The sequence below is a fragment of the Thalia democratica genome, chromosome 6 (assembly GCF_965202585.1).
Source record: "Thalia democratica chromosome 6, ktThaDemo2.hap1.1, whole genome shotgun sequence".
NCBI lineage: Eukaryota > Metazoa > Chordata > Thaliacea > Salpida > Salpidae > Thalia > Thalia democratica.
This window is the reverse complement of record NC_139170.1, coordinates 46,952,295-46,973,335: the sequence shown is the minus strand read 5'-3', so window position 1 is coordinate 46,973,335 and position 21,041 is coordinate 46,952,295. Positions and strand designations below refer to the sequence as shown.

Sequence of the window (21,041 nt, the reverse complement as noted above, 5' to 3'; positions counted from 1 at the left end):
ATCTATAAACTTTTTTTTGTAATTTTAAGAGATTGTGATAAAGAGTTATAATACGCATAATTTCAGCAAATTTAAAGGTTTTTTATACTTGTTTCGAAGTTAAAGTTTTCCTGTTATACTAATTGCTTGTTTTGTAAACAAGTTTTAATAATTTGCACCTTTAATTATTGTTAAAAATAATAACTAGCACGACTTCATGAAATCCTCACAAAAGTTTATTAATTGCAGTTTTATATCTTTTACGTATTAGAAATGAGTTAAATAAATAAAACTTCAAATTTTCTAAAAAAAAAAAACTTTTTCACAATGACTAATAGATTTTCAGTTAGATTACACGTTTTTGCACCACACATAGAAGAAAAATTTTTACGTCTGCACAATAATACCGAAATACAATCATTTAGTTTTCATTCAGATACTGAACTTTTTACAAAAAAAACACTGGTAAAGGTTACAAAAAAAAAACGTGTGATTTAGTTTTCTTCGCAACTGTGTGAAAAAATACGATAAAATCTTACCACTGACAGTAAAAAAATTCTTTGAAAAATTTCATATTTAAAATCAGAGCTAGCTTGCCGCAGACGACGAAAATATCAAGCTTCCAAAAAATCGCATCGATTTCTAGGATATGCGAAATTCGCAAGCGCCTAGCAGATGCGCGGGAATTCCACAAGATTTTTTTTAAACATTTTCCATTTAGCATTCCAACATTTTTTATTAAATTCTCCACAAAAATGTTTTTCATCAAATACTTTCTGTTTACCATTCCAAAAAGTTTTGATGGTTTTATTTTTCCTATTTATTGTCTTCGCTGCTCACAGAGAACCGGTTGTTCAAAGCTGCGAAGTATTCGAATTCGTTGCTCGAGCTGCTCCTGCGTATGCTGTGACGCAAGCAACTTTCGTTGTTATGACGTAAGCACGACTCGTTCGTGTTAGTGTGACGTACACAGTTATCGTTGTTGTGACGTAAGAAGCTCTCGTTGGTTTTACATCCGGGGGTTTCCGGTGGGTCGTCCCGCACTGCGCGGTTAAAGACGCTGCAGTTCGTGGATGAGTTGGGTGATTCCCCCATGTTGCTACACTTTTTAGTGACGGGGGAGCAGGGTTCTTCTTGGAGGAACCTGCAAACGTGGTTGCGCATCCACCTGGAAGCGGTGGTCGTGATCGCTTTCAACCAGGATTTCTAAAAAATGAACTTGATGATAACAATTTTAAAAATATTAAAATAGTTAAGAAAAAAAAATTTAATGATTTCATTGTCGTAAAATTAAAAAAGTATACTTTTTATTTTCAAACGTTGTTTGATATCTTTTATTTGTTTAAAATACTATCAAACTTGTCTTGATTTTTGGCAAAACTTTAGTTTCTTGTCTTACAAAGCTAAAACAGTCAAAAAACAGTTGTTATAAAACGTTTCACACACGGAGTCTCGTATACGCTTATGGAAAGAAAAGTGCTTAAAACTTCCAAACATATTTTTACACCCCAAGTTTTTTTTACCTTTTCCTCCTCGGAAGCGCTCTCCAGCACGACGGCGCCGATCATCTGCTGGAACCGGTTCTCGTGCACGATCACCAGCGACCTCCGCTGGTTCACGCTCGACTGCTCCTGAGTGCACAGGTCGTACACCATGAGCCGGTCCAGGGCAATCGGCTGCCTGTACACCGACAGCAGCGTCCCGTCCTTCAGGTACGCGTGGCGCTTCAGGCTGGACGGGATCTCGTTGGGTCTCTGTGTTGAAAAAAATAAATATATTGCTCTGTTCTTTATTTCGGTTTGAAGATATGTCTAAACATTGAAACTTAGTAAACGATTCGAAAATTAGTTGTCAAATAAATATATATATGTATATTGTTTATTGAACGACAAAAAGCGCCCAAAATATTTGGTCCTGGGACCTGGTGCACGAAAAACCTTTCGGTTATCGAGTCGCACACCACTTGGATGCCTTTTAAGCTCATGTCCAGGACAAATAAGCATGAAAAGAATAAACTTTAGTTGACAAGTGGTAAAAGAACTCATACTTGATGTGATGAATCAATCTGACAAAAATTAAGACAAACTTGTTTTATGATTCTGTACTACTTTTGTTTAGTTTCATAGTTTTACTTTATTGGATCACTAAAGTATAACTTTTGTGGCGGAGTAAAATTCATGATTAAGTAACTGAAGTAACTTGGCACTTCGAAATCATTTGCAAGTAAAAAATTTCGTTCTTTGTACATAGTCGAATTACATAAGTCGAATTAATAATTTTTTTTTTGTTATTAGGCTTTAAAAATACTTGTATACTTGTTTTGGTAATTATGTTTAACACTGATTTAAGATAGTAGTCAAAAGTTTTCTTTTGATAACCTGTGGTTCAAATACAATTATATATTTTTAGGAAATTTGTACTTGAAAATCTAAATAGAAATATAAAATTATTGTTAATGACTTTTAAAAATCTATATTTATTGTAAGTTTATTTTATTTTAAATATTTTTTATTAAACAGGTGTTATCGTAGCAAAAGAAAATACTAACGCGTTTTCTTTTTCTTTGTTTTGTTAGTAGTATGAACTCATCAAATAATATTACATACAATTCTATAGTTTTTCCGTTCTCTGTTAAAGAAAGTTTAAAAACATTATAAACAAGTTTTATAACTAGTTTCAAGTTCACAAGATGATTTTCTTATACAAAAACAACAGATTGAATTTTTTTTTAGTTTTATAAAGTAAGAAACAACATTTAGGTTTCATAAAATACAACTTGTTTGATGTAAACTCCAAATATAACAATCTACTTTGGTTTGAAACTGTTTTTCATATTTTTATACAAGTTTTGAATAGTAAAGTTAAACTTGAAACAAACAAAACTAGTTTTAGATACTTTACTAATTTTATTGAGTAAGTTCATTGAAAAAAGCAAGACGAATATCAAAACATACCAATTACATTCAGTGTTCCTTCTTTTTCTATCTGGCGTTTAGTAGAAGCTAGCAAATTGCAACTAGGTTGGTGTTTTAGCACGTTCTTTAATGCCTGGTGAAAAAATAACTGCATGAAAGCTTTAAACTTTAACCTTTGCATTGACAAAAAAAAGGTGGTTAACTTGAGCATTTGTATAAAATTGATAACTGCACTTAGTTTGTTTTTAAAGTACCAGTTTGCTCTTATCTAACACCTATACCTAACAGGTTACTTATCTAAATTTTTGAATTTTAATACTTGAAAAATTGTAAGCGTTACTTTGTAGTTCGTTCACTTTTTTGAAAAATATTTAAAAGGTCATACTGTTAGTATATTAACAAATTTTTAAACATATTCAAAGGAACTTTTATAATAAAGTCGGAAACATTCTTTAAAAACAACAAAATAAAATAGGTGCATATATACATAAGTAGTAAAGAAACAAATCGCACTTCGGGCAGAAATGTTTTTGGCTCGATGTCGTATACAGGTGGCCATGAAATTGATCTTTGCAGATCTTGTAAGAACTGATACCTCGCCAAACAAGAAACTTTTCCTTCTAGGCTTTCTATAAGTTATTATGTGTTTTGTTAGAATTTTTAAAACACTTGAGTAGTATTTTAATTTGTAAAGTACAAAATATAAACCATTTTATCTTTAAAGTTTAATATTAAAACTATGATATTAGAAAAAATTGTATAAAAAATTCTTGGCAGTGTTTGTTTTTAGTTTTCAATTAATCTTAAGCTACATCTACCTACAGTATAAAAACATTAACTAAGTAAATCTTCTACAACGACTATTAATCAGACCTCGTCGTACTTTTTTTGTTTTTGAAACATGGTTCATAAAAACTTTAACAAGAGTTTAAATTGTCGGAATTCGCGTTGTGGAGATTTGAACAACTAACTGAGCGATTCCTCGACAACTTCAACTGTCCGCTGCAGCTTGTCGGCCTGCTGTATGTCGTCAGTGTACTCTATGATGTGACGTAACAGTAGCGGGTATTTCGTCAGGTGCTGCATGGGAGAGACTAGAAAGTCGTTCAGCTTCAGTCGGTGGCAGCGGGTGTTTTGCTCGCACCACTTGAAAAAATATAAATATTTATAACTGGTATTTTATTTAGTATGTTGTTGTTAAAATTTTTAGTATTTTCTTCCAATGGATGCGCTACTTTTCCGGGTTTCGAAAAAAAGTGCGTCCATTGAAGGTAAACGATAAAAATAAAGTAGACCAACCATAGTAGAAATTTATAAAATATAAGTTAGGCTTTAGAATTTAAAGTAACTGTTTTATTGTATCACTTTAAATATGTTATTGTTTTTACAAATTTATTTAAAAAAGTTAGTTAGCTTTAAACTTAAGAGCAAATTATTTATCTTATATTATTGTTGAGCTAGCGTTAAGACCAACAAATTTGAAAAATATTTACTGATATTGTTAGTTTATTCAAAACCGACAAAGTAATTTTTTTGCTGATAATCATAAAGTAGTTCTTTTGTTTACGTTTAGCTAAAACTTGAAAAGTTATAAAATAATTAAAAAAATGTTCTTCAACTGGTCTTACTTGTAAGAAGATGTTAAAGTCGTTGTCGTTTTTAAGTTCTTCCGTGTAAGCCACTGAATTATCGTACCCAGCAAAATATCGTTGGTAGGGTGGACATATTGATGATTCGAACTGTTTAAACATATATATTATTATTTAAACAAATTTGTTTAGTGCAGTTTATAAATATAGAACTTATTTTAGTAGATTTGTAGAGTATCTAAGCTACATTTAAATCTATAGTTCAATTTTAATAAAGTTGCTTATTTCAAACTTCCACCAAATAAGGATTTATTACAGTTTAACTTTTTGAAAAAAAAATTCAAAACTAATACTCTCAAATGTCAGTATGATTAATTAAAAAGGTAATTAACGGGAGAAAAGACATTTATTATTGAAACATCAGTTCGTAGCGAAAAAAACTAATTTACTAAGACTTGATAATAATTTGAGTAAATCAAAAATTTTTATGTTGAATAAAATTAAAAGTTTTGAACAAAAGTTAAGGCAGACTTTGTATCTTTTCTTTTGTAAAACTTATAAAAACTTAAGTAACTATAAAATACACTCTAAAATTCAAAATAAGTTTTTAGCTTGTCTAAGATAGTGTAATATTTTAAGTAAAAGTAAGAAAAGTTTAAAACGCAGCCTAAATATAATTGTTGTTTTAAACTTTTTAAAGCAAGACTATGCGAAAAAAACAAACATAGTTTTGAAGGTATATATTTGTTAATAAAGTTAACACGTTTGCTTATTTTTAAAACATGACAATTTTACAAAAAAAAAACTAACAGTTTTAATGCTTTAAACCATATTTTACTTTAATTTTTATTCAATACTTAGTTTGAGAACTGTGGTTTTACATTAAATTTGAGTCAAGTCAAAATTTTTCGCTGAAAAACGGATTAATAATTAGGACAACAATAGCAAAATAAGAGTAAAACTAGATTTTCTGAAAGTAATTGTTACAAGTTTAGAGGGTTACTTGGAATAAAACTTTTAAAATTAATTTATTGACAAAGCTGGCAGAAAAAAAAAATACTTCAACTGATGTCTTTTTCAAACTATATATTGTTTATTGAACGACAAAAAAAGTGTTTAAAAAGTTTGGTCTCAGGACCTGGTGTACAAAGGAACCTTTCGGTTACCGAGTCGTACACCACATGCTTTAAAAGTTTCTTACGAGCTATTACACATAGCTTTTTCTATCATTTTAATATTTAAATCTTCAGTAATAAAAAAATTAGTTTAACAAAAAGAAAAATTAAAGAAAATAAAACTAGACGAAAATTAACTGAATTTTGTGTCTAATAATGTTAATAATGTTAATAACTAAAAAATATATATAACTTTAAATAAGCTTTTAAAAGAAGATACAACTTCTTTAAAGAAAGTAAAATGTAATACGCTGAAATATTTTTACGAATTTTTTATATAAGTATTTTGTGCTTAAAAAGTAATTTTCATTTTGTTTAATAATTTAACTTGAACATAATCTAAGACATAATCTTGGACATAAGAATAATATAGTAAACATAATCAATTATTGACCAATAAAATTGGTATTTCATGTTACATCGAATATTTAGTAAGAGCACCGTAACAATGTTTAAAAACTATTAATATGCAGGAGTTGAGTTTTCGCGCGGAAAGTAAGTTAAAGTTAGGAATTAAAATACTGACTTGTGTTTTGGAATAGGGATTATATATGCAAAATATACCAACATGTAAGTAGCTTTTTATGTTGTTGAATTTATCAAGTAGTTCTAATTTGTTGTTCTAACATTAGCTTATAACAAGCTTTTATACATCTAAAAACTATGTGTGTTAAAGTATCAATAGATTTCAAGTCCTTAAATAAATATTTGCTGTACATTTTGTTGCTTAATCCTTCCTCTATAAAACATGATTAAAATGTATTATAACAACAAAATAATTAATATCAGTCAAGTTGGAAAATAGAGTAGGATTAATATAAAGTACAGTTATTTTCTAATTGTTTATTTAGAAAATTAAATTAACTAACTGTTTCAAATGCTGACATCAGTCCTTCTGAATATTCGTTTCTTGAACTTTTCTTTACTACTTCAAGCAGTGTTTCACAAAATTGTAGTGTCACCTGAATTTATATTGAGACGGTTAAAGTTGTAATATGTTGAAATTAATTTCTAATTTTAACTGTAAAACTTTAAAGTTTATTGTAAAAAAAAACATTAAACTTTCACTGTTTCTAATTCTTTAAATAACAAATTATAAGTTTTAGCATGATAAATAAAAAATAGTTAGATAAGGCTATGTTGTATGATAGTGTACTTGTTAAGTATATTCCTTGTGCCTTTTTTTTTGAACTAAGACAAAACTATTTTTTGGCAACAGTAAAAGTTATTTAAACATAACTTTTATTCTTGAATTATTACAGCAGAGATTAATACTACAACTTTAAACTATAATCTATATAGAATTTAAAAACTCAACAACAAAATATACTTATTCATATTAAAAAAATATTAAACAATCTCACAGTTAAAAATGCAGTAGCTGTAACATTTAAAGCAACGTGTTATGGATTGAATCATAAGCATCACTGGTAAATAATCAAATTAAAAAAAAAATCCATCAGAAATCAGTACCCCATTATATACCATGGTTCAATTGTATTTTTTTATGGATTATAATTTAATTGTTTTAAAATTAAAGGTTTTTTAACATTAATATAATTCTAGATTGATATTTTTTAAAACTTGTCAAAAAAAAACTTAGTTAAAACTAATTCTATTATTTGTCATTTTCACCATTATTGTTTTACTAAAAATCTACAATTTGAAAATCCGCTCTGCGGTGAAACTTGGTAATTGTTTTTCTCAAAAGTAATAATTTATTAAAACATCAAACTCACCGAACACAACTGCTCGATGTTGCCAAACACCGATCTCGCGTCTATATGAAGCAGGTGGCCTTCGCACTGAAGCTGCTGCAACGGCTCTAAAAACACCTGTGATTGAAAAATCTCAGTTATTATATACAGTGGTCCCGGACAAGACGTTAAAAGGTATCCAACAAGGTGTGCGACCCGATAACCGAAAGGTTTTTTTCGTGCACCATGTCCTCGGACCAACTATTTTGAGCGTCTATTCTGTCGTTCATTAAACTATATGTTGTGCATATATATAAAAAATAAAATTTACCACGTCAGGTGCACTTTTTTATACTTTTCATAATACAAACTGCTTATTATTGATTGAAAGTTTTGTGGTTAATATTCATTTGAACAAGAAAAATTTTAATCAACCTTTTCTACACGTTTAGATATTAGTGTTAATGCATGGATAACTATTTCCTTATATTTATCGTAACACAAATTACTTAAAACCATTTAGGAAAACCAAAGAAAAACGTTTTATATACTATTATTTTTTCAAAGTTTGTTTGTGTTGAACATACTTTATTATAAAATAATATTTCACATACTTTTTTTAGAATGTTTTTTCATAATCTTGCTTTTTTTTTTGAATAAATATTTATACACACGCAAAAAAAGTATCAAAACACGTATATCGTCTGTTTCAGAAACTCATGCAATCATCTTATGCAAGCGTGTCAAAAATAATTTAATGTGACACGAATGAGGATGTTGGTGCAACATTCTCACAGACATGAGTTTTTACTTATCTCTTATATAAAGTGCATGTATTTTTGGACAGGTAATTTTTCATTTTTAGACATAAAACATTGTTTTAAGTTATATTGATAGTTTTATACATCAAGCAACTTACAAATCACTGTCTAGTAGTGCAATATTTGCAAAAATATTAGGATAGCATAAACTTTGTTTATTGTACAACAAATGTTTAAACTTTTTTTAAACTAAAACAAAAAAAACGTATAAATTACGGTTGTTGGTAGTTACTAGTGAAACGTTACACTGTAAATAGTTTTTGACTTTTTTCATATTTTTTTTCAAAAAAAAAGTCCTTACTTCTAACAAGACGAGCATGCTGTTGACAAGGAAAGACCTTTCAGTTGTGAACAGTTCCTTCAAAGCTTCGTAATACTTCACTTCCCTGTTGGACCGCACGTAGTTTTCATTCGAATCCACCGGTTTCATCTGTGACTTGCTCACCGGCTTCACTGAGGTTTCGTACTGTGAAAACAGTTTTACAACTTATTTAATTTGGTTTAGTTCGATCGTTTCTCAATAAACTCTTAATCGAAGCACATCAAATTTTTGTAGCTGTTTGCTTGAAGTTAGTACAACCAGTTTAAAAACTGTACTTTAGTTTAGTTTAAATTGCTTTAATATTTTGCTTAAACCTGTTTTTCTTTGTAAGTGTTTTCAAAATAAGTGTAACTAATATAAACGACACATCTATCAACATTTAATTTAAAGTGCTTTTTTAAGAACATAGGTTAGTTTGATTTCTACTAAAGCCTATTCAGAAAAAACTATAGCTAAATTTAGATTTTAGCATATTTTTTACCTTAAATTGAATTAAGTTTCGGATTCGTTCGTCGTTATTTTCAATTTCTTCCTTGCATTTTATTTCGCTCATAGCCACCATGAGCTTCGCTTCATTTTTATTGTTCTGTTCAAATAAATAAAAGTTTGTGAAATTTTAAAATTTGGATAATCCTTTGAAACGCTAAAACTTTTGCAACTTTTAAATGTCTTTAATTTGCTTAAAAACCTTTTAGTCTTGTTCCAATTATCGATTTAAACAACACAGGTGTACGAATCGATTTTGTTGGCTTTTTTGTGTGTTTGTACAAGTTTCATTATACGGAAAAAATCAACAAAGTTCTTTAGTTGAAGTTACACAACAAAGAGTTTTCTAAAGCTGTCTGTTTTGAACTTTTTCGTAATATAAACAGAAGTTTTTTTCGAACACCAAATAAAATTAGTTGTTTAGGAAAGTAGAATTCACAAAAGTGATTGAAATAAAATGTTGTACGTAACTACTGCGGCTTGTTCTTTTATAATTCACTTACCATAATTGTGTACGTCATTTTTGCGTAAAGTCAATATTTCAATGCATAATGAACTTTTAAGTATTGATGTTCAAAGTTTTTTGTATAAATTGAATTTTTACTACGTAGAAAAAATGAATATACGCATATGCTTATATATTAAGTATTGTGGTTTTTTTTGCTCTAGTTCTCCAATGAACTAGTTATTTATAAATGAAAACTGAAAAAGTGTATTTGCCAAGCAGTTGCTTGGTTTTATCGATTGTTTTATTTTTTTATTAATTAAATAATGCGATTAGTTACGTTGTTAGTAGAAAAAACAGATAAAATATATTTTTATATGCATCAAACAGTAGCTTGTGTAAAGCTTATAAAAATATGAAATCAAATTTCGTTTTTAAGAATAAAACTTATTTCTTAACTTAGCACTAAAAATATTCTCGCCAAGTCTTGTTTTCAGTAGAACAAGTTGAACTGCTCATTTGTTTAAAACTTTAAGTTTTTTAAAACAAAAAAAAAATCTTTATTCGAAACTCACTTTGAAACCAAGCTTTCCCAGACTCCATTTAGACCTTTTCATATCTGTTATATTTATTTATTATAAAATATATCTAGTCTCTTTTACAGTCAAATCACAGTATCTCTATAAAATTAAATTAATCTATAATAAAAACACACAGCCAACTTATAAAAATTTTTCAATTTAAACCAACCGATATTAGTAACCATGGGCTGATTTCGCTGAAGGGTGGCGATCCGGTCAGACAACACTGAAAGATCTGACTCTGTAAAAAGTATTGCAATAAGAAATAAATATTTGTAGAAACTAGTTTGACGCAGGTTTGAAAGCTAATTTTTTGTCGTTGATTGTATATAAAGAATACTTTGTATTTGAAATGTATACACTTAAATATAGAATTTAATAGATTAGTTTTAATCATTTACGACTTTAAAAGTTTGTAATACTTTTCTAACATCAGTTACCTAAAATTTTGTGCATAGTGTTGTAAAAAACAATCTGAAAACGATTTAAAACAAGTTTGAATATTTCATTATTAATTTTCAAGTTGCGTTGCTGTACAGGTGCGCAACGAAACATCAGTATTGAAATGAGTCTTTTTTAAAGATTGTTGATTTAAAGTCTTTGTTGTTTTCAAAGCTGCATTCAACCTTGTAATAGCAACGTGTGCATTATTTAATAGTTTTATTTAAGAACCCGGTAACGTCGAAACGACGGCAGTTCGTCTCGTGTTGGGGCGACTCAAGTTGACCTGCTGTTGATTTGTCACCTGTTGGTTTGTCACGTGCTGCTGCGCCATTTGTTGCGTCATCTGTTCAACGCTGTCGACGGAGAACACGAATGATGAGCTCGACGAGTTGAAGTTGCTCTTGTTTTTTCCTTCCGATCTGTAGTTTGTTTGTAAACAGTTTTTGTTTTTGTACGAAATAATAGAATTTCTACACCTTTCTTGATATACGTAAGTAATATTATTTGTTTAAAGAAACTATGAGCTATAAATGTTTCAAGGTTACACATATTATGTAACTGAAGAAAAAAATTAACAACAATTCAAAAATACCGAAATTGTAAAATAACATACTGTAAAACTACAGTAGCAAATAAACAAACTGTGCACAGTTTTTAAGTTCGCGCATGTTTTAATATTATAATAGCTTAAATTATCGATGTGAATGATAATATTTTTAAGCCTGAAATTGCTTGTAGTTGCACAACTTTGGTGCATTTATTGTATTACCTTTTTAAACTTGTTTGTGAAAAGTTATCACTTAGAAAAAAGAACACCCAATATCAGACTTTTATGATTATTTTTTGTTCAATTACAGAAACAAGACAGACTCTTTGGAGTGTTTTTCTTTTAATTATACAATAAGTACAAACTAATAAAACGTATAGTTGTAAAAATTTATTCTTTTGTTCTTGATTAGCAAGATACTTATTTCACTAATTGTTAACTGTGGTCGTTTTACTTAAAAAGCAAAATTAACATCATAAAGCAAATTCGTTATTACATAAACTTTCGAAAACTTCAGAAAGCATTAAAAAAGATTAAATAAAGTTGAACTTGCGTTTGTAAAAAAAAATAAACTTTTTGTTCAATATAAACTATTCTAGTAACAAAATTAAGCAAGGAAAACTATTAAACCTAAAAAGAAAGAATTTATTTATGATAACTCAAACTTTGAAAGCAACTATCACAAACAAGATTAAAGATGAAAAAGGTAAGACGGTTAGAATTAATAAAACTAAAATCAATTAAGACTTGTTGGTGTTTTAGAAATTAAAGAAAATTACATAAAAAAGAGTTCAACTGAGAATTCCGTCAAAAATGCAAGGTGAGTTTATAGTTTTTAAATCTGTTTTTTTTTTTATGGAACTTCAATTTCAAATACTGTCTGTCATATTTAATCGGTGCGTCACGGTTTCAAAAGTTCTCTGAAATTTCGTTTCGTAAACAGGTGTTGCCTTTGAAGTGGGTTTAATTTTCTTATAACGCCACAGTCTCCATTTGCAAAAACGATCCGCGTATAAATAATGGTGACGTCATAATTCGAATTAGTCCTGCAGTTCGCAGGCTTTTCAGGCGATTTTATGGAAAAATTTTAATGTTTTAAATTTTAAAAGAGGTCTGATCGCCATAGGACGTTCATAATAGATGGTTTAAAAACAAAATTTATAAAAACTTTAAGGCAAAAATATACCTTTTCTTTTAACGAGCATAAAGTTATTGTTATAGGAAAATTTATTAATTTTTCAAAAAACATAAAACTTTAATGTCAATTATTTTCCTTATCTTAAAAGCTATCTAAAATTTTTTTTTTTATTTTAGAGAACGCACCTTTGCCTTTAATTTAAAAAAAAATATTTAATTTGGGGTTGGAATTATTTCATGGGGTCCCTCCAAAAATAAAGGTTTTTTTTCGTTTTTTTTCATCAAATGGTATTAAAATCAAAAATAAATATTTTTTTTTTTATTTTTTTTTTTGATTTCCCTTAGTTTCCATGTTATAAAAACTCGTAAATAGTTTTTTTATAAATAATGTTAATATTTTTTACGATTTGGCCCAAAATCAAAATGTAGTATATTACACTATCATTTGCCTTGGCCATTTCCTAGATAAAAAATTGATAAAAGGAAAAAAAAGTTAATAAGAATGTGAATATACAACAAATTTAATTAAATTATTTTATTTTAATTTAGTTTGATGTAATTCACATTCTTATTAACTTTGTTTTTCCTTTTATCAATTTTTTATCTAGGAAATGGCCAAGGCAAATGATAGTGTAATATACTACATTTTGATTTTGGGCCAAATCGTAAAAAATATTAACATTATTTATAAAAAAACTATTTACGAGTTTTTATAACATGGAAACTAAGGGAAATCAAAAAAAAAAATAAAAAAAAAATATTTATTTTTGGTTTTAATACCATTTGATGAAAAAAAACAAAAAAAAACCTTTATTTTTGGAGGGACCCCATGAAATAATTCCAACCCCAAATTAAATATTTTTTTTTTAAATTAAAGGCAAAGGTGCGTTCTCTAAAATGAAAAAAAAAAATTTTAGATAGCTTTTAAGATAAGGAAAATAATTGACATTAAAGTTTTATGTTTTTTGAAAAATTAATAAATTTTCCTATAACAATAACTTTATGCTCGTTTTCTTTTAATCTATTGAAAAGTTTAAACTTTTAGTAAAGCATCAAGTTAAAAATTAATGCAAAAAGAGTTAATACACTATCAATAAATATTTTAAGTATAACGGAATTCTTTTAAAAGTAACTAGTAAAAAAAAATACAGAAAAATGATTTTTTATGTTTACTAGGCCTTATTAGTTTTATCAATTAAAAAAAAAAATTTCACAAAACATGACGATTTAGTATTTCCTCTGAATATAAGATGAACTTTATTATTAATGTTTCAAAGTTTCAAGTTTAAAAAATCAAATTTATCTAAAAAACTCGAGTAAAGTTTTTTAAAGCAAAAAGTAAAATGTAAGATCTAAAAATTTTTTCATATTAAATGTTAATCAGGAAATTTTACATTTGGTCTTTACATTAAATTATCAAGCAGAAAGGCTTAAGAAATTTTTGATAAAGTTTAGACTTACTTATCAGTCTCAAACAACAAAAAAGCTACCTTTGTTATAAACATAAGGGTCATTTGTATTATTAATGACAAGTTTAGTAGTTATAAGAAAATTTTGTAAACATTAAGCTCATTTAAAATTATCGTTTAAAATTATTTATTATTTAAAAAGTAAATTTTAACTTGTCGCGTTTTTTAATAAAAATAAATTTTGAGCTACTTCAGAAAAATCGTGTTTATATTGTCCAAGCTTTATTAAATTTTTGCCTTTTAATGTCAGCTCAGTTGAAAATAACGCTGTGACGTGTCAGCTTTTAATCTTGATGTGTTAAAAAAACAACACGTCTCTTTTTAAAACAGAATTTAATTCAAGCCTAATTGTTGTGTAAGAATGTTTTGAAAAAATAAGAAACGCTATAAAAGACAAAACCTAAATTATTATTTGTGTTTTGTCTCAACGAAAAGATAAACTTAAATAAATTCTTTGTAAAGACGCGACTCTTCTGTTTTATTTTATGTTAAGTCTTCTTAGGTTATTAGCTCTATAAACGAAATATGTGGCACTTTAAAATAAATTTCAAGAAATTTGTACAATATTTTAAAAAGTTTTATTTTCAAACAAAATGTTAAATAAATTTTATAGAAACGTTTAAATATCGTTAAAATTAAAAAAGAAATTGTTATACAGATATACATTTGTATATTTTTAAGACATTTTGAATTGTACTGTTTTTCAAAATTTCAATCAAAATTTATAATCTTAAAATAAATTCCTATAATATATAAACAAACTGCTTATAACTTTTTAAAAACAAAATTATTATTCTTTAATACGTGTTTGTTTTTAAAAAACGATTAAACTATTAAAATTAGCTTTTCTTAGAGTAACTTAATAATCTGGCTTGCACAGTTATCAGTTGTTTTAAATATAAAGTTTTTTTTTGCAAAATATTTACAACATACGTATTTTTAGTAAGGCCTTCAATTTACAGTTTGACACAAAGTATAAAGTCCAAAAACTTTTCATCATATGTGTCATTTCACTGAACAAAGTAAGTTAAAATTTTTAGGCGAGTATTTACTAGAAAAATTTGTTCACACAAAAACGTATATATATATATATATATACATATACAAGTGCGCTCTGATGAAAGTAAATGAGTTTAAACAATCACCTTATTTTCTATATATACATGTATATCTATATCAATTATATGTATAACACATCAATTTCTAGCCAGTCTACTTAAAGTTATCTAGAAATATTTAAATTTCCCTAATACTCTATAATTTTATTTTAATATAGAAATCAAATAGATTAAAGAGCTTAATAATGGCTAATATGATATTTCATCAAATATGTATTGAGTTAAAATTATCATAATTTTCGCTTTAACCTTCCTTTTAAAAAAGTTAAACTGAAAAGTTTCTTAAAAATTTAAATAATGTTTTAAACTCTTATAAACTAAAAGAAGAATCTTTTGTATGAACTTTATAACTAACGGGTCAAAAATAGTAATTCACCTGTTTTTTTGTATTAACATTAAAAATCTTTTAGTTGTAGATACAATTTCAGCTTAACTAATACTAGACTAGTTCACAGAGGATAGTTATTTTATAAAAGCTTTGAAAATGTTTACTAATATCAAAAGTTAAAAAATGTAAAACTATCGAACCACAGTATTTATTCGTACACCAGGTCCTTAGACCAAACCTTTTTTGCATTTTTTTTTGTCGTTCAATAAACAGTATATAACCACCATCAAAAATAAAATTCTAGAAAACGTATTAAATTATGACATCATTTCCATATTGTGAATCACTATAGCTTTATAACATGTAATTTTTGCAAAACTTGAACTATGTATAAGAGCATTCTGATTAAATGTTATAAATATGGTCAAATAATTTTTTTTTTAATCTCATAATAATTACTTGTAGCCATTTATACCGTTATGAAGCATAAATTATTTTATTAACAAATCATAAAGGTTGAAAATATAACTGTTGTTAAAGTAAACTTTTTAAATAAGTTAAATAGTTTACAAAAACTAAAACAAAATTTTCACGATTTAAAAACATATATTGTTTCAAACCATATTCCCAGTATGACCTGCATCTTTTTTACATACAACCGACAAAACATTTTAAAATAACAAATAAAAAATAATGTCACTGATCTTACTTTTATTACTTGATGCAAACGCAGCACAAACCTGCACAAAATTAAGTTTAAAAAAGCTGCTTGCTTTAAAACAACCAGTGAAGGTGTTTAAAAAAATCAAAACAAACTTTTCATCGAAGTTGGAACTGTCCGAGTCGACCGGCGTCTCCGCACTTCTCCGCTTCGAACCGCCCTTGCTCTGCCGTGCACCGCCGCTGCATCCGTCAATTGCGTGCAGGTTCGGTATTGCAGCGCCTTCCTCGTGCGGATGGTTCCTTCTCCTGCATAAAACGCAGCAGCGTAAGCACTTGCGCAAAAACCCGGGAAGCTTTAGCTTTTTCGGAAGGCTCGATTTCTGGCTCATGGTTTTTGTTTGTCGCGTTCGTTCGCGTGAAAAGTGAATGATTTTTCGTCGCGCAGAAGGGTTTTTAGCGCGCGCGTTGAGGTGTTTGTGACAAACAGCTTTTTCTCTTTTTCGCTTATTTGTGCATTTTTTTTTTCAAAAGCACTCTTGAAAGATTTGAAGCGTCGCTTTTTGCAATTAAAAGGGAAGATAAAATCGGATTAAGCACTTCATGTGTGGAGATAATTAATTAGCATTTAAGCTTGTCGTTAAAAAAACACATGTTAAGTGTTCATAAAAAGTTGTAAAGCTCTAAGCTTAGAAAATGTTTAGAACTAAATGTTTTGAATCTATTGAACGAATTTTATAACCAACGAGTAAAATATTGATACATATGTATATAAATTTTAAAGGTTTTAAATAAAAAGAAAACTAAATGGTTTTATTATTAATATTCTTAAAAAATGATCTATAGTAAAAAAGAGCAATTTTTTCTTTAATTTTACACCTAAAAACTTAATTAAGCTAAAACTATTTTATACATTGCCATTTATCTTATCTGAAGTCAAAGTCGTTTGTTAAAGTTTTAAATTTTATTGTAGTTTTCATATTTCGTTATAAAAAACGTTTAAAGTCATATAAACGAAGTTTATACATAAAATGCACAAAAAAGCATGTTCTCTCAAAAACAAACTATATAAAAATAATCGGCCAACAAACAAGATTCAAAAAGTTTAAATGTATGTAGGAATTAGTAAATTTTGTTTATCTAAACGTGCGTTGGCGTCACTGTTAACCATATTCAAACTTAATAAAGAATTTAATGGGTTTTTTATCAAAAACAAACAATGAATAACAAGTTTTTTCAATAATGACCATTTTAAACTGTAGTTCAATGTGTTGTAGAAATAAGTAAATATGTAGCAGCGTAAGTATTAAAATGTTTCTACTGAGAAAAACAAATTAAAGTTCGTTTTCTTAAAACTGACAACTTTCTAATATCGTAAAAACCGTAGCAGGTCTATGACGCATGAGTGTCACATAAAATTATCTTTCTGGATTATGAGCACTTTGTCTTTTCCTAACTCTCTAAGTTTTCTAAATAAAAACACTTTTTAGTTTAAAAAAAATGTTTTGTTTTGTAAAGATTATATTTTAAAGTGATTAGCGTCATGAAATTGTTTATGAGTTTTACAAACAGTTACTAGATTTTAGAATATGGTTTTGATTGATGTAAACTTATAACTCGCAATCAGTAAAAAGTATGTAGAGTACAAGCGTACCAATAATGTTTTCATCATATAATGTTTAGTAAACCCTTTAGTTTGGAAGCATGTAATTTAACAACTGCTTTTAAACTATTTATAAGTTTCTATTGGCTATCTCTATAGAAGTTTATTTTATGCGCTTAAAGATCAGATAGTTAATGTAAAATCAGTAATAAAGTATCAAAATGTTTTTCTTCACACAAACTACGCACATAGTATGGAAAAAACAATACTTAAATATATTATTTAATACCAAGCGATGAAATCATTAGTTATATAAAAACTTGAATATTATTAAGCGTCGGAATAACAAAGACTACGTGACTTTTTTTTAAACTGACTGAGGTTTATTTAAAGGTAAGATCAAATTGTTTTATTTTTGATGGCTCTGTTTTTATAAGTATTTTAAGCAGTATGTAAATGCTTTTAAGATTTATACAAAAGATGATTATGAGGTTATATATTCAGCTTTTCATAAATATAGTAGCATGTCTTGTAGTTTAAGCAAACTAAACTTATAGATATTGGTTTTCTTTTGTTATAGTTTTGATTAAACATACGTTTGAGACAGTTTTATAAGAATCTTGGTCGAATTTGAACCTACTTTATCACTAACCTTAATGCAAATTTAGCATAATTATATTAGTAAGCTTTGTTTAAACAAAAGCTAAAGCACAGCTCTTGTTATAACTAATAAAAAATTACCTAAACATACCATACATGTTAAAATGTCAAAATAAAACAATTTAAACATAGAAATTCATAGCTGATAATGCATTACATATGACAAACTAATTTTAAAAATAAAAGAACTGATGTATACAAAACAAAGCATCCATCTCAAGCTTGCTACAATTGTTACAAAAGCATTTGTATTTTCAATACGTTTGTGTTCAAAATATAATAAAAAATAGTAAGTGTCTGATTAAAAATTGTTTTAAAATAAACTTGTGTGTTACCACAGTAGTAGTTAATGAAAAAAAAAAACAGTATTAGCAGCAGTTTTTGTCAACGTTTTGTCAACAAAAGTTACCAATCGTCTTGAATAAAGATGAAGTTCAACTAAAGTTATGCGTCGATCTAGTCGGAATTTTTGCTGCATTCTCAAGTTTTCACGATTATGAGTATTTTGTTAGTCTTTTCAACTGTACTTAAATGTTCAAAATTTTAGCCGTGGTTTTATAAAATAATTCAATCCTTTATTATAAACATCTTCGTATTAAAACGTTTTGGCATTGTTTTGCGTTTTTAGTTACACATGTTAGTTTCAATATGCAACTAGTGGTGAATTAGAATTTTATGAACTTCATAAACAATAAAGAGAATAATAAAAGTAATATTTTCTAACTGATTAGAAGTAGTTTATATAAAGTTAAGAATTTATATTTTCCAACAAAATTACGAAAAGTTTTGCTATAAAGCTGTTTATACGAGGCTCAATTACAACTAACTGCACCAGCATAGAAGTACCTACACCACCTGTAACTGTTTTCTATGTAGTATTAAAAAAAAGGATAATGAAAGCAAAACTTTTGGACTGATTGAAAGTAATTTAACTTAAAATTAGAACTAGTATTTTCCAACAAAAAACGCAAAGTCTCTGCAAAACTACATTTACTAGACTCAACTACAATTTAAACAAAACGCATCAACATATGAATTCACTGGCCGGTTGAGGATGGGAGTGTGAAATAAGTTTAAATTTTACTGTTAAAGTTTATATTTTAAGCTTTTACAAACTATTTTAATCCGAAATGTCACTTACTGACCGGTTCAAAGTAGGAGTGCAGTAGAACGACTCCGAGCTGAAAACTTCCTGCAGAGAAACCGAATTTTTAGAACATTTCTTCCTTCCGCTAGTGGGCGACGCTATGCAGCTCGACGGAAGCGACACGATCTTCCTCAGTGACGTCATCTTCCTCCGCCCGTACGACGTCATAGCGTCGCTCCTCCTCTGATGCTTGATCCTGCTCTTTGAGACGAGCGGGTCCTCGTCTTCCGACGATCCGATCCGCCACTCCTGGGAGGACTTGTAATTGGACCTGGCGAGTTTGAGAATGTCGGAAACGTTGAAGGCCAACTTGCTGGTGGAGTGGAGGAAGGAAAAGTTTCTCGGTTTCTTTCTCGTGAAGTTCTTGTGCGGGTCTCCCATCTTTTTTTTTTGTTTGTCGGCTTTTTATTTATTGTTTTCTGAGTTGAGCAATTATTTTACGGTATTGATACTTATGCACACTTTCTGATGAAACACTTTTTAGTTATGAAAAAATCCACCAGCGATTTGCTTGTGCTATATTAACTTTAGTTTAATCTAAATATTCACATGTTAATAGTTTATATTTAAGTTGAAGTTATTTAAACCGCAGAAAATCAAAGAACAAAAATTTTTATCAGAAATTCTTTTACTATTTTTAACTCTCTGCAAATTAACATAAAAGCTTTTTTTATACTCTTTTTCAACAGTTTTTACATCAAAAATTCTGTTTTTAGAGTTGAACCTAATTGTCTTACAAAAGCATTGAATTATATACTCCAACAAAATCAATAAACTAAAAATATATTTAAACGACTAACACATTTTTAAAAATTTTTGTTTGTTTATACAAACAGTAATTCGCCATGCTTTTAACACATTTGGTATTTTTTTGAAAACAAAGAAAAATATGCAAGTTAATACGCGTGAACACCTGTTTTTGGCTTAATTGAATTGTCAAGTGCGTGTAAGAGTTTATTGAGAATTAAACTTAAACGCTTTAGTTTAAAAACATAAATTAGTTTACTAATTACAACTTTCAGTACTAGGTCTTTTAAGTAGTTGTAAAAACTATTTAACAATGCTTTAAATTGTCAGCACTCAACATGACAACTTTTATAAACTTGTAGAAAAAGAAAATTTAGCACTTATTATTCAAAAACATAACTTATTTGATATATTACAGTTTTCAATATCATATAAACATTTTCAAATATTAATAAAGCTGTAAAATAAGTTTCTTTTTATGTAATACGAATATCGATACTACTCTCTAAAGAAAGTTTATAGATTTTAAAATCGTATTTTGTAGGCTTGAAAAACGTTGTCAGTAGCTATCAGTAAAACTTAGATATAAAGATGTATCAAAAGTATACCTTTTTTATAATTTTTTTTAAATCTTATATTATTCATATTTTAAAGTATTGCAAAAAAAAACATGTTCACCGATTTAAAAGTATTTCAAACGACAAAACTTTTACCCTTGCTTTATACAAAAAAAAAGTAACTTTAAATGCTTTAACAGTTAAACTTTTTTATCCTTACTAACTCAATGTTCGCTTATTTATATGAATGACTTTTTAAAACAGAAAACTTTAATTTTCATTCTCATACAAATAAGTTGTCTATAGTTATAACATTTCAAAAGTAGAGAAAACACTTAAAGACAAGTTTTTAAAACTATGATGTTTTGGAGACGAACTAATTAGTTTTTGAGTATTAATAATTCAACACTAGAAAACTTTTAACATACAAACGTATTATTTTGAGTAATTGTCTGTTTAAACAAACGTAGAAATCTTCAGACTGTATAAAGTATAGTGTAACAATTAATGTAATAATAATAGTTTAAAAACTAACTTAAAACCCGACAAGCTAGAACAACAAAACGCTACACAAAACAAACTTCAAACTTCCAGACTCACTCAACTAAGCACAA

The 21,041-nt window shown here is 27.8% G+C and overlaps 1 protein-coding gene across 1 annotated transcript; it reads right to left on the bottom strand.

Annotated features, from left to right (window-relative positions):
• Window positions 1-523: 523 nt before the first annotated feature.
• On the bottom strand, window positions 524-16,105 carry LOC145839169 (pleckstrin homology domain-containing family G member 7-like). Its single transcript, XM_082946778.1, has 15 exons — window positions 15,870-16,105; window positions 10,683-10,873; window positions 10,180-10,251; window positions 10,005-10,048; window positions 8,980-9,084; window positions 8,478-8,642; window positions 7,398-7,493; window positions 6,528-6,620; window positions 4,523-4,633; window positions 3,866-4,040; window positions 3,408-3,523; window positions 2,934-3,027; window positions 2,528-2,607; window positions 1,503-1,733; window positions 524-1,185 (listed from the first exon to the last, which is right to left on the bottom strand). The coding sequence occupies exons 1-15, from the start codon at window positions 16,103-16,105 to the stop codon at window positions 796-798; spliced, it is 2,199 nt and encodes a 732-aa protein (XP_082802904.1). The 3' UTR covers window positions 524-795.
• Between the last annotated feature and the right edge of the window lie 4,936 nt (window positions 16,106-21,041).

Bases quoted from the DNA above. Each gene is read 5' to 3' on its own strand.
- LOC145839169 (XM_082946778.1), bottom strand. From the start codon at position 16,105: ATGAGCCAGAAATCGAGCCTTCCGAAAAAGCTAAAGCTTCCCGGGTTT. The intron at 10,874-15,869 runs GTTTGTTTTGAT...AACAAACTACAG, and splicing joins AGTTCCAACTTCGATGAAAA to ATCGGAAGGAAAAAACAAGA. The intron at 8,643-8,979 runs GTAAAAAATATG...CTGTTTTCACAG, and splicing joins GAAACTTAATTCAATTTAAG to TACGAAACCTCAGTGAAGCC.